The sequence below is a fragment of the Temnothorax nylanderi genome, unplaced genomic scaffold (assembly GCF_030848795.1).
Source record: "Temnothorax nylanderi isolate EJ_2023f unplaced genomic scaffold, tnyl_v1.0 TNYL_tig0152_pilon, whole genome shotgun sequence".
Lineage (NCBI taxonomy): Eukaryota > Metazoa > Arthropoda > Insecta > Hymenoptera > Formicidae > Temnothorax > Temnothorax nylanderi.
In genome coordinates, this window is record NW_027249214.1 from 256,233 (window position 1) to 267,759 (window position 11,527).

The window sequence follows — 11,527 nt, forward strand, 5'->3', positions numbered from 1 at the left end:
TTCCGTCTCACAGGAATAATCATGATGAATACTTTACACATTCTATGAAATTTTTTCATTATAAGCGGATAATCATGATTACCTTACATGATTCCTTAATAATTTTTATTATAAAGTTAATCGTGGTACTTACAGATTTTTCTCAATGTTTTTTTTTAATCACAAAAGGGATAATCGCGAAGAGACTCTCGCAGACTCCCTCTGCTATTGTATTGTAAAAATAAGATAGTTGCTCTTATCTACAGAACAACTTGGCACACCGGCGCAGGAATTCATGCAACGACTGCAGCCGACCGTCAGGAATTACGTGGAGAACAGGCCGCGATATCCAGGCTATCCCTTCGAGAGGCTATTTCCGGACGTCCTATTCCCCTCGGACTCCTCGGAACACAATAGATTAAAAGGTGAGTAGGTCAGCAAGTCGACGCCCCGCGCCGCGAAATTGATCGCGGGACGCGCGCGTTTTCGACGCACGGACGACGAGATTATCCGCATTCTCGTCAACGCCTTGCCTCGCCCTCCCCCTGACTCTTCCTTTCACGGTTTTTACTTCCTCTTCTAGCGAGCCAAGCCAGGGATCTATTGTCGCGCATGCTCGTAATCGACCCGGAGCGACGCATTTCCGTGGACGAGGCGTTGCTGCACAATTACATAAACGTCTGGTACGACGAGGGAGAAGTCAATGCTGTAAGTAGGCTCTATCGATTGATCGCGTGAATGGATGGTCGCTTCGAATCGTACTGTCTTCTCCGGAGACCGCAGGATTTACCGTAGTCACTGATTTAATTTGGGAAACTACATTAAAATCTTTCTGCATCTTAAAAAAAAAAAAAAAAAAAAAAAAGATTATTTAAAATATCAATGATGGAAAAAATAATTCTAATAAATGTTATGAGAAACAGTTAAGAAACAATTATTTTTTTACGTGATGAAGAAATCTCGATAACTCTTCTTAACAAAATATACTTCCTATTTGCTTTAATGAAATACAAAATTGATAATCTTCGTTTTATTCAATGATTCACAAGAAATTCTGATATGTTTTGCAGCCCGCACCAGGTCCGTATGACCATAGCGTGGACGAGAGGGAACACACGGTGGACCAGTGGAAGGAGCTGATCTATCAAGAGGTAATGGAGTACGAGACAAGCCACAATCCCGTGGCGGTCGCTCAGTCGTCAGAGAGCGCTGGGAGTCGGTAGATACCGCGGAACAGCAGCCCATCCACGGTCCCCTTCTCATCGAGAAAGCATCCGGATAGTCTGACCTACCGCTTGGATATCCCCGGAGCGTCGTAGCGAGAGAGGGAGGGGAAACCGGAGTAAGAAAAGGGTAGAAAGAACGAAGAAATGAAAGAAGATAAATCGACGCCCACGAATCTGTCTCCCTCTCCTTCGAGAAGACAAGAAATACACGTGGGAAAAACATGGAAAGGGGAGAAGCTTACTCTGTCGAGTGTCGCAGGAGGGGGACAAATCATAATCTTTTTGGCAGCACATGTGATCAAGTGACGAAACTAGTCTCGAAGATGATCAGTTAACGATTCCCCCGTTCGATCTTCTCTCTCCTGGAATGATCTGGGTGAACTTGGATAAACGTTTCTGCGGCGGGCGAGACTCGCGACCGCCATGCGGCACCTTTGACAGGTGCCACCGGAACACTCAAGACACCTTCGTCGCTTTCTTTACGTTTTACCAGAGCAATGGAGCTCGGATAAGGGAGATCTTCAGGGTCGGAGGACAAGTTCGCAGAGAAGAGGATCAGAGAGGGAGTGGAACTGCCTGGATGAAAGAGAAATTATCGCGTTGTCCTCTCCTCAATTACTGCCAGCCTGGGTTGTTGGACGAGTATCTTCTCTCTTCCCCTCAGTTTATTCGTTTCCTTGGTCAACGCGAGGTCTCCGAACACCTCCTCCGGGAACCCTTAAGCCCTTGTTTTACAGTACGGTATTTTTATTTCGATTCCTCATTGCGTCTACTTGACTTTCCTTTTGGTACAAATTTATTCGCTCTGCAACCTGAAAGCGGATGTCGTTTCGTACTCTCTGATCGTCCTGTAATCACGGACGATGTTTGCCGTGCATTTCATAGCAATAAAGTTGACGCGAAAGAGAAACGATGTAGAAATATCGTTCCTGTGATACCGTTATGAAGTTTTACAAATGTCGGAAAAGAAACTGATCGTTCTTTAACTTCCGGAGGATTAAGTGACCGATCGCCCGTTACAGCTTCCGAAAAGACCGGTCGAGCGTGTTTATCGTTTGCGCGCGAGCAACATATATTATATATTTTTCGTACCATTGTTAAGCACATACGGGAACATACAAATCTGAATCATGTATTGTAACTTTTTAACATGACATACCCTACGCTCTTTCGGAGTACGGGGTACAGAGATAACAGAGTAAGGAGGTAAAGGAAAATTTATCACAGAGCTTATAGTCGCTCGATCTTCGTATCGCGGATGTAACGGGCGATCACCTGAACGAGGCTATCCTTAGGATTTCGTTTCATTAAGTCGCTGGAAGTCGCGAGGGAAATATATAAGTTAGGTAATATTTGTTAATATTTAATTCATGTGGCTCCGTACGACATATGCATGCCGCGTAATGCAATGAAGCGTGTATGTGAGGCGAAAGGGAAATAGAAGAAATGACGCCGCTACACGCTGAGTCTCGAAAACCGATTGCGAAAGGAAAGAGACGCGATCGATGGGGTATAGGATTTTTTGTACATAATAATTGATTATTGTGAATTTAGTGCTGTGTGTGAAGGAGAGTGTCCGCACGATCTCGCGCGATACAGATTTTTTTTTTAATATAAGCGTATACCTTTTGTTCGGATACTTCGCATCTCCGCTCTGTGTGCTTTCGTCTCGGTCGTTATCAGTGCCAGTAGATACGCGATTCATTATATTCGTAGTTTCGTAGTCAAGTAAGAAACCAATTGGCGAACGCTAATTAATTTTATCGAATCGACAGGGAGAAAGAGAAAGGATAAGGTAGCGCAATGTCACAACGCTCGATCTCTGCGTCAGGTCCCGGGATTTACCGATTATACCCTTAGTATCCGAGTAGTAGCGTGATAAACGTTACTATTCCCTTCTCGTGCAATCTCGCGTACAACGTGTCGCGCGATGTAAAACTCACGGTGCTTAATATTTTGCAATCGGCGAAGTAACCGAGAGAATTCGATGTTAAATCGACGCAATAATCGGTGAAATAAAACTGCAGTCGATTACGGCATAGAAAGCGGCGAAAAGGGACGGTTTTCGCTTAATTTGTTTTGCGAAGATGTGAATCTTTGCCGAATGTTTATTGATTTTTTATTATTCTTCTTTTAAATAGATCGTGTGATTCGTGTTATATATAGGGGAATATGATATAAAGGAGAAAACACTTTTTTGACTAGAATATCGCAAAACGGTACATAATAATGGACGAGAGTGAACTGGGTTGGGAGAGCCGATGATGCTGATAATGATGATAATTATATAAAATAATTGTATTTATTACGTGAATCGACGAGGAGAACCTACAAATAAATAGCGAATCGATGAATCATGGTGAAGAACAATTGTATAATGTAAACGTTAAATTTTTATTTTCCACGACGATAGTTATGTGAATATATTGCTACAGTCCGATCCAAATATAATCAAGCTTTTGTAACACTAATTATAATAAAAAGTCTAATGATGATACTGCTAATTACACGTAATTGTATCGCGCACACACGGTTAAAAATTATGAAGTATGTGCTGCAACTAAGCGGAGTCTCGATTTTGTCACGTGTACGGAAGCGGAGAGTAGTGCGCCAAAAATCTTTACAAATTCAGCTAGTTGTCGTCGCGTTGTAGATCCACGACGAACATCCCTTTCCATCATCGCATTTCTTTCGCGTCTTAACAACCACTGTGTACATGTCCCATACGCATATTACGAACGAGCTTCTTCATTACGAAACTAAGAAGTATCATTACAACACTTTTGGCATCCTTTCGCCGCGCTATTTTTTACTCTACGCGCCTAAAAAATTCGTCGTCAAAAACGTATATCTACAGATTGTTGTATTTTGCAATAACACACTTCATCGAAAGTAATGTGATTAAGATGAAAAACGAACGCAACATCTTCCCGGCGTTCTAGGTGTTAATCCCGTAAAACATAAGTTAATTGAAAGGATCATTCTATGTAATTATGTTTCTTCAATCTTCATAATTGGGGATTGGACACAAAATTCTAATTAGACAATAAATTCAAAATTTTTGGGATTGTCTGTTAAAGACAGTCTTTAAGGGAAAAAAAAATCATATTTGTCTAATATCTCGCACGACATTTCTGAATAACAAGTGTTTCTTTTCCTAGAGCAATTTCCTAGAATGAAAATTTCCATCTAGTCTGTCTTCGATTCGCCAACTTTCTCTTCTGTTTTCAAAGTGGCATTTCGATGTTTAGCGTGGACTAGCTATATCTTTTCCGCCCTGCCACTTCGCAAATTTATTGCGCACGTATCCAACCCCGAGAACGAACGCGTTAACACATAAGAGATATATTTTACGGCCCTCGCCACCATCATGCACGTTAAGTAAAGTCAATTATATTTAATCAGCGGACGATACTTAGCAGTTAAAAAAATGCGTACCCAGATTATATCTCTTGGGCATTTGCACCTGCACACAGGGTAACTTCTGCGGCCCTTCGTGCGCGTACTCACAGGGTGACTCTCGTCGAACTTAAGCGAAAAAAAAAACAAACAGGAAAGAAAGGGAAAAATGCAAGAAAGAACTCAGAAAAAAAGTTGTAGCTATTCCGAAAGGCGAAGACGAGGTGCGGTTGAAGGTGAGAATGTGAGATGAGAGAAAGGGAAAGAGAGAGAGAGAGAGAGAGAAAGAGATACAACTATTTTTCCATTTTACAAGCTGCAAAAAGCCTTTTTCTTCGCACAGTGAGCGCGCTGAAGGAAAACTCGGTGAACTATGTGATTCCTGATGAAATTTCGTCCAGCTCCTTCTTGTGAGCCAGCACAATCTTTTAAATCACTTTCGATAATCGCTAAATCGCTTGCGACGTTTCTTTCCCGTCTGCGAAACGAGAAAGAAAGAAAGAAAAAGAGAGAGAGAGAGAGAGAGAGAAAGAGAGAAAAAAACTGAGAATTTTATAATATTCGCTACGATAATCTCTCCCCGCGATATTTATACCTATATATATACCGCAAGACAGAATTTATAAAGATTTTTGGATATGTAAAAAAAAAAAGAGAGAGAGTGAGAGCGAGAGCGAGCGAGAGAGCGAAGTGATAATTATATTTGCCCGGTTTCGGAAACTTTTATCGAAGCGAACGATGGGGGGGGGGGGGTGGCGGTGGCGCGACCCGGATCACACCGGAGGACGTTGTCCTCGATCAACGTTCTGTGTGTGTGCGTGTGTGACGTAGACAGTCTGACACATAAAATACACACACACATATATGCGCGCACACACACAGATATAGATACACATACGTACATACCGTAGTTGTGGCAGCTCGTACCACGTTCTTCTCGTTTCCATAGTTAAAGCAAGCGTAGTAGCAAGAATAATAAACGATAGCGAGTAACGATATAACGAGTAAAGTAACATAATAAATAGTCAAGGATAATAATAAAAATAAAAAGAGGAGTAAAGTATAGCGAGAAGGCTGGGGAGGAAGGGGGGGGGGAGGGAGGGATGTATCCGCCCGGTGTGTGTCTCGTTAAAAAGCCGCGCTACGACGATTTCCCCGGCGCGTTTCTTCAGGCGATCGCAAATCAATCGCGATCGGATCGGAACTTACTTTAACCCACTCTTCTCAATACGTAGAACACGACTGTATACGATTGTTATAATCCGGCGGACGCGCTCGGAACGCGCAATATCGGTGGCAAAGAGAAAGAAAAAAGAAGAAGAAATGGGGGCGATAGGCGCCTATCGTCGAGCGAGAGGAAACGACTGTAGAGAATAGCGGGTATTTTTCAGTCACGTGCCTTCTTGACACCCTTGGAAGAGAAACCACATTTGTTAGAACACTTGAGACCGAAAGACGATAGGGGATAAGAATAGAGACAGTCTAAAGACGAAGACGTTATTTTAGTAGTGAAAGAGACTCTAATTCTCTCCCCTTGGCGATATTGAGTTTCTCCTATTTTATCCTGAACATTTTGTAAAACATTCGTGAAACTGAGTGACAACTGTCTGGAGCTTTGTCGCTTTGTTAAAGTAACGTCTTCGAAGATCGGACATCAAATTTAATAAGCAATAAACGATTTATCGATGCACGACGCAGGAACATGGAACCAGGAGTAGATATTAAAAATCAAGATTTCGCATTTGCGAGCATTCATAATCTTAATAATTACTGTATATAATTAATGAGTCGTGACATTTTCTCATTTCTATTCCACTATACGCGACTCATCGCGTTGTATCTCAGGCTCTTCATTCAATTTCTCGCTTTTTCCGTCTTTGAATTGATCACTCCTGGTAACTGTTCCTTCGTCGAGCGCGATTTTATTCCCGATTTTTGTCGCTTCTCGCATTTCGGCCTCGCTCGTTCGATGTTTTTACGCCATTCGAGGATACCGCGACCGTATTGCGCGTTCGTGAAGCAGAATCGAGTCCTCGACTCGCGATGATCCCGTCGACGTCTTGGCAGCCGCCGAAATCGCTTCCGAAACCAGGGAAAATTTCAATCCGTACATTATATACATACATATAGAATCTAGAGTATAAATGAGAAAAAAAAGAGAGAGAAAGAGAGGAGAAACCCGGCAGAAACATTATCGTGATTAATACGAGGGCGACGATAATTAATAAATTGGTTAAAAACAAGAGAGAAAGTGTGTGTATGTGTAATGTATGCGTTTATGTGTGTATGCGCGTATGATGCGTGTATGATATAAACAATAATCATTTTTCTTAGCGCGATAAAGGGAACGGTTAATATGTAACAAAAATGGAATATTTTGAACGACAAAGTGAAGCTTTGGGTGGGCAAAGGGAGGGTGGAACGGGATGCGGGAGATGGAAAAGGGGAGATAGAGAGATTGATAAAGAGAAACAAAATAATAATGTCCATGTTGCTAAACTTAGCGATGAGGTAGATATCGCGTATAGGCGACATCTTAGTTTATAAAGCAAATTAGTCCTTATATAGGACACAAGCGAAAGAGAGAGAGAGAGAGAGAGAGAGAGAAAGAGAGCGAGAGAGAGAGAGAAAGAAAGAGAGAGAGAGGGAGGAGAGAGAGAGAGAGAGAGAGAGAGAGAGAGAGAGAGAGAGAGAGAGAGAGAGAGAGGAGAGAGAGAGAGAGAGAGAGAGAGAGAGAGAGAGAGAGAGAGAGAGAGAGAGAGAGAGAGAGAGAGAGAGAGAGAGAGAGAGAGAGAGAGAGAGAGAGAGAGAGAGAGAGAGAGAGAGAGAGAGAGAGAGGAAACATACAAAACAGAAACAGGGATACACACGAACAGAGTAGTGTTCCACGTTATCACTTAGGCTATATCTCTAGGTAATTATCGAGCCCGTTCCTTCGTACGTAGAAAAAAAAAACGTAGCGCCGGAAGCGCCGGCGCGCGGTGGAATTCCATCGCGAGTCCGGCACTTCCGGTGACGCCGTAGGAAGAATTGGAGCGCTCTTCCTTCAAGCGACGCTCCTGTATCGCACGCGCGAAACGCGGAGGATCGGAAATCGGTCGATGAGAATTGATTTTTCGTTGCCACGTGGGAATTTTTCAAGCTCCTTTCCGACGAGAGGATTCTTCTTCCGTCAGTTCGTGACAAGTTGAATTAAAATATCAAGACGCGTCGCGCATAGTCAGCGGTTTCTTTTTTAACTTTGTCTCACTGGCATCCGAGCTCCATAGTGAGTTAGTCTATAGCATTGATCGATTTTGATTTTGGCCAAACGATCCACCAAGACGCCTGCCCGATCGATGCTCCCGGTGATTTTTCCCTGCCGACAGGGGAGAGAACCAATCGCCCGAGCAATAATGTACTTCTTCCGATCTACGTGACTCTTTTGGAGTTCCTCACTCGACTCCGGCCTCGTCCTCGGCGCGAGAATCGGCATCGGCGGATTGCCTATGAAAATAGATCGAAGCGATCGACATCTGGAAATCCCGACGTCGGTGCTCGCCCGTTTCCTCGCTGACGATCTCTTATCGGGGCATCGAGAATCTGGCAGGCACCTGAGGCACCGGATTTGTTCTTGTAGACGTAGAGACTTTATCGGGCCCGATGTACTCGCGAGAGTTTTACTTTTCGAGAGTTTCTAGATTGGAGTATCTTACCTCTTTGAGAGCGGTGACTTTATTCTCTCTCAAATTTTGATTTTTGAGAGAAGAGCTCTCTTACAAATCTAGAGAGCTTTAAGTAAATTTCGCTAGGAATCCACATGAGAATCATACGTAATAAGTCCGATGTAACAAGTCTCTTAACTTCGATTTTTTGTACGAGAGTGACTCTCGACAGAATAATTCTCTGATATGATAAGTCGAATGTAAAGAATGCTATCGGAGAATTTTACTCTGTGGTGAAAATTCTCAAAAATAGACGTGGTCTTATATAAGAATAATAGGGGGGGATAAAGCGGAAGGAGGAAAAAGATAACGGAAGTAAGACGAGTTTTTTTCTAGAATTACCAATACACACTCATACACACACGCAAAGAGACACACACACATACAGTAGTCACGTGTGAAGCGTAAACTTAAATTATTATAAATACTAATATTAATTAACATTATTGAATATATACCTCTTCTGTATATACAATTAAGCAGCAACAATAATAATGATTAATAATTGATGATCGTGAGCGATAAGACGAACGGCAGAACGGGGACAAACACAATAATTGCGCATTGTTTCTAGAGCAAAAAAAAGGAGAAAAGAACAATGGTGAACGATTATTAAGTTGTGAATATTAATAAGTGATTGTAATTATATACTTATACTCGCGGCGATACGATGATTTAATTGTATGGATCCACACACACACACACACATACCACATGGTATAAATATTATAAATACATTATAGTGAAACGACGACGACGACGACGACGATGGTGAAGACAATGGTGATTTTTATTATATTACTATTATTATTATTAATATTATTAATTAATAATTATTACCATTATTATTGCGATCATTATGGTTGTATTATATTGTACCGAGGAATATATACTGAAACAAGAATGAGAGTCCAATTAGACGTGAGTGAGTGCAACAGTATCGAGTAAACGAAGAATAAATCCAAGGAGCGTCGTGTCATTTGTACTTAATTATTCCACCGATACGGACCAGGCTGCACGGCCGAGCCTCATCAGAAATTCCACACCGTGTTTCTTTCTTTCTATTTCCATTGGCACCGTTGAACCGTCGTGCGAATCCTCGGAACGGCGTTTTCTTTTTTTCCTTGCACTTCGACGAAGTAAATCGAGAAAATTAATTTCGACATTCCGGAAACCGCGGAAATCTTTGTTTGTGGCCATGTGATCAGAAAGACGTCCGAAAATGTATCGATACTCGATGGTCTTCTTTTCCTTGCTGCGACGGACAACAAACTTATCGCCAAAAATATTTTTACCAAGATATACGGATGATACCAAAGTGCGACACAGTATCAATATTTTATGAAAGTATCAGGTGTACTTTTACGATATCTGCTTTTTGATTGATGACTACCCCATTGTCTCGGGTATCGAAATCGTTATCAAAGATGCCAGGTTATTTCGGTATATCCGAGACAATCGGGCACTCATCCATCAAAAAGCAGATATCGTAAAAGTGAAAGCGCTTCAATTTTCATGAAAAGTTGCGAATTTTTTCGTTCACGCAAGTCATTGTTGCACGTGTATCGCAGATATGCCAATATATTAAGTCGCGTTGATCGATAGCCTTTTTGTTTCCGTTTTGGATTTTTCTAGGGATATACATACACGCATACACAAAGCTCATCAGGAGCGACTTTGCGAAAAATGGGCAAAAAATTATAAGAGGTTTATTTTAAGAAACTGGGAATTCTTAGGCTTCGAAATCAGTGCCACGTTAGATTCATAATTCTTGGAAATATTTTCAAATCTGTTTTATATTTCTATCTATTTATTTAAGTAAATAATAAATTAAAAAGTTATATCTTTTTTCAGAATTAAGATTAATTATAAAAATATTAAAAACCGGCAAATATTAGCATATTTAATAGTTATAAAATTATTAAAATTTTCTACAAGTAAAATTATAAAATTATTCAAAACACTACAGCTACACTTTTTATTGTTAAATTTTATTGTTTAATATTTTTATCGTAACGTTTTATTTAACAAATTAATTATTTAAATAATTGTTTTATTTTAATTTTACTTATTTCTTTAAACGGTACCAATATTTTTCGAATAAAAAGTCTAAAAAACGATATAAAAAATATTTTCAAAAAGAAAATTATTCCATTTTATTTCACGAGACCGAATTTCTTTCGATTCACCCATGTTTTCCTTTACTGGGAAGAAAATACGGAGGAGCCGTGCACGTCCTTTTTTATCCTTACGTAAGACGAGATGATACTGCGCGAGAACGATTCTCTCTCACGCGCGTACTTATCCCAAGAGAGTCTCGACTCAAGATCTTATTTCGATTCGCACAAGAGAAATCGAGATATCCGTACATTATTTCTTGGCGAGCCGAACCAATGCTCAATGCGACGCTGCTGTTGGTCCGAAATCGATAATAAAGAAAAGCTGACGAACCACGATTTTCTTTACCTGTCTGTACCTATAGGCCTGTAACGTGTATATGCAGCGAAGTATAAGGGAATAATAAAAAAAGAAAAGCAGAAGCAAAACAACAAGGATACACACTTTTTATATGCATGATTTATAAATTTTTATTTTTAATATTAAAGGAGATATATATACCATATGTTGTATGTGTGAATGAATTATTAATTATATTTAAATCGACGTTTTAAAATATCGGACCTGGGTTTCTCATTTTTTTTGTAACTACTTCCCTTTGCAGCATATTTTACGTTCCGCCTCTATAGCGACAACATATTTTTAATTTATCTACAAGCAATTACCATTTAAACAAACTCAAAAACTTTGAATAAACGATATGAAAATTAACAGCATGTAAATATGAAATGACTAAAAGCACAAAATATTTTCAGAAACATAAAATTATCAGACATTATAAATATGCAACAGATTTAAAAATATTAAATTCGTAAATATATTTGAAAAAACCAAAGTCTCTAAACATTTTTATGCATAATAAAAAATGCACAAATTAAAATTACATTATTGTTATTACTTTATTATTACCATTCCACGTTATTCATTTTTTGCTCTATCCGAAAAATTCGACGTTCGGTTCTCAAACGATGCTAATTTCGTACGATCACATATTTGTCAAGTCGCGATGTCTCGATCACGACGATCACGTCGTCAACGTCGGAAACGCGACTCCTGGGTCCGAGACGCTCGAAATTCCGTAAAATCGTTTAATTCCCACAA

At 40.3% G+C, this 11,527-nt stretch overlaps 1 protein-coding gene across 7 annotated transcripts in view; it reads left to right on the top strand.

The window, feature by feature from the left end:
• The window catches only part of Bsk (mitogen-activated protein kinase dJNK), a 151,569-nt gene extending 147,860 nt beyond the window's left edge, over window positions 1-3,709 (top strand). For all 7 annotated transcript variants that reach the window (XM_071715017.1, XM_071715018.1, XM_071715020.1 and 4 more), the window contains 3 exons: window positions 246-404; window positions 563-687; window positions 1,050-3,709. In XM_071715017.1, the coding sequence (XP_071571118.1) occupies window positions 246-404; window positions 563-687; window positions 1,050-1,202 (437 nt within the window). In that variant the 3' untranslated portion in view covers window positions 1,203-3,709. The remainder of the gene's footprint in view (window positions 1-245; window positions 405-562; window positions 688-1,049) is intronic.
• The last annotated feature ends 7,818 nt before the right edge of the window (window positions 3,710-11,527 follow it).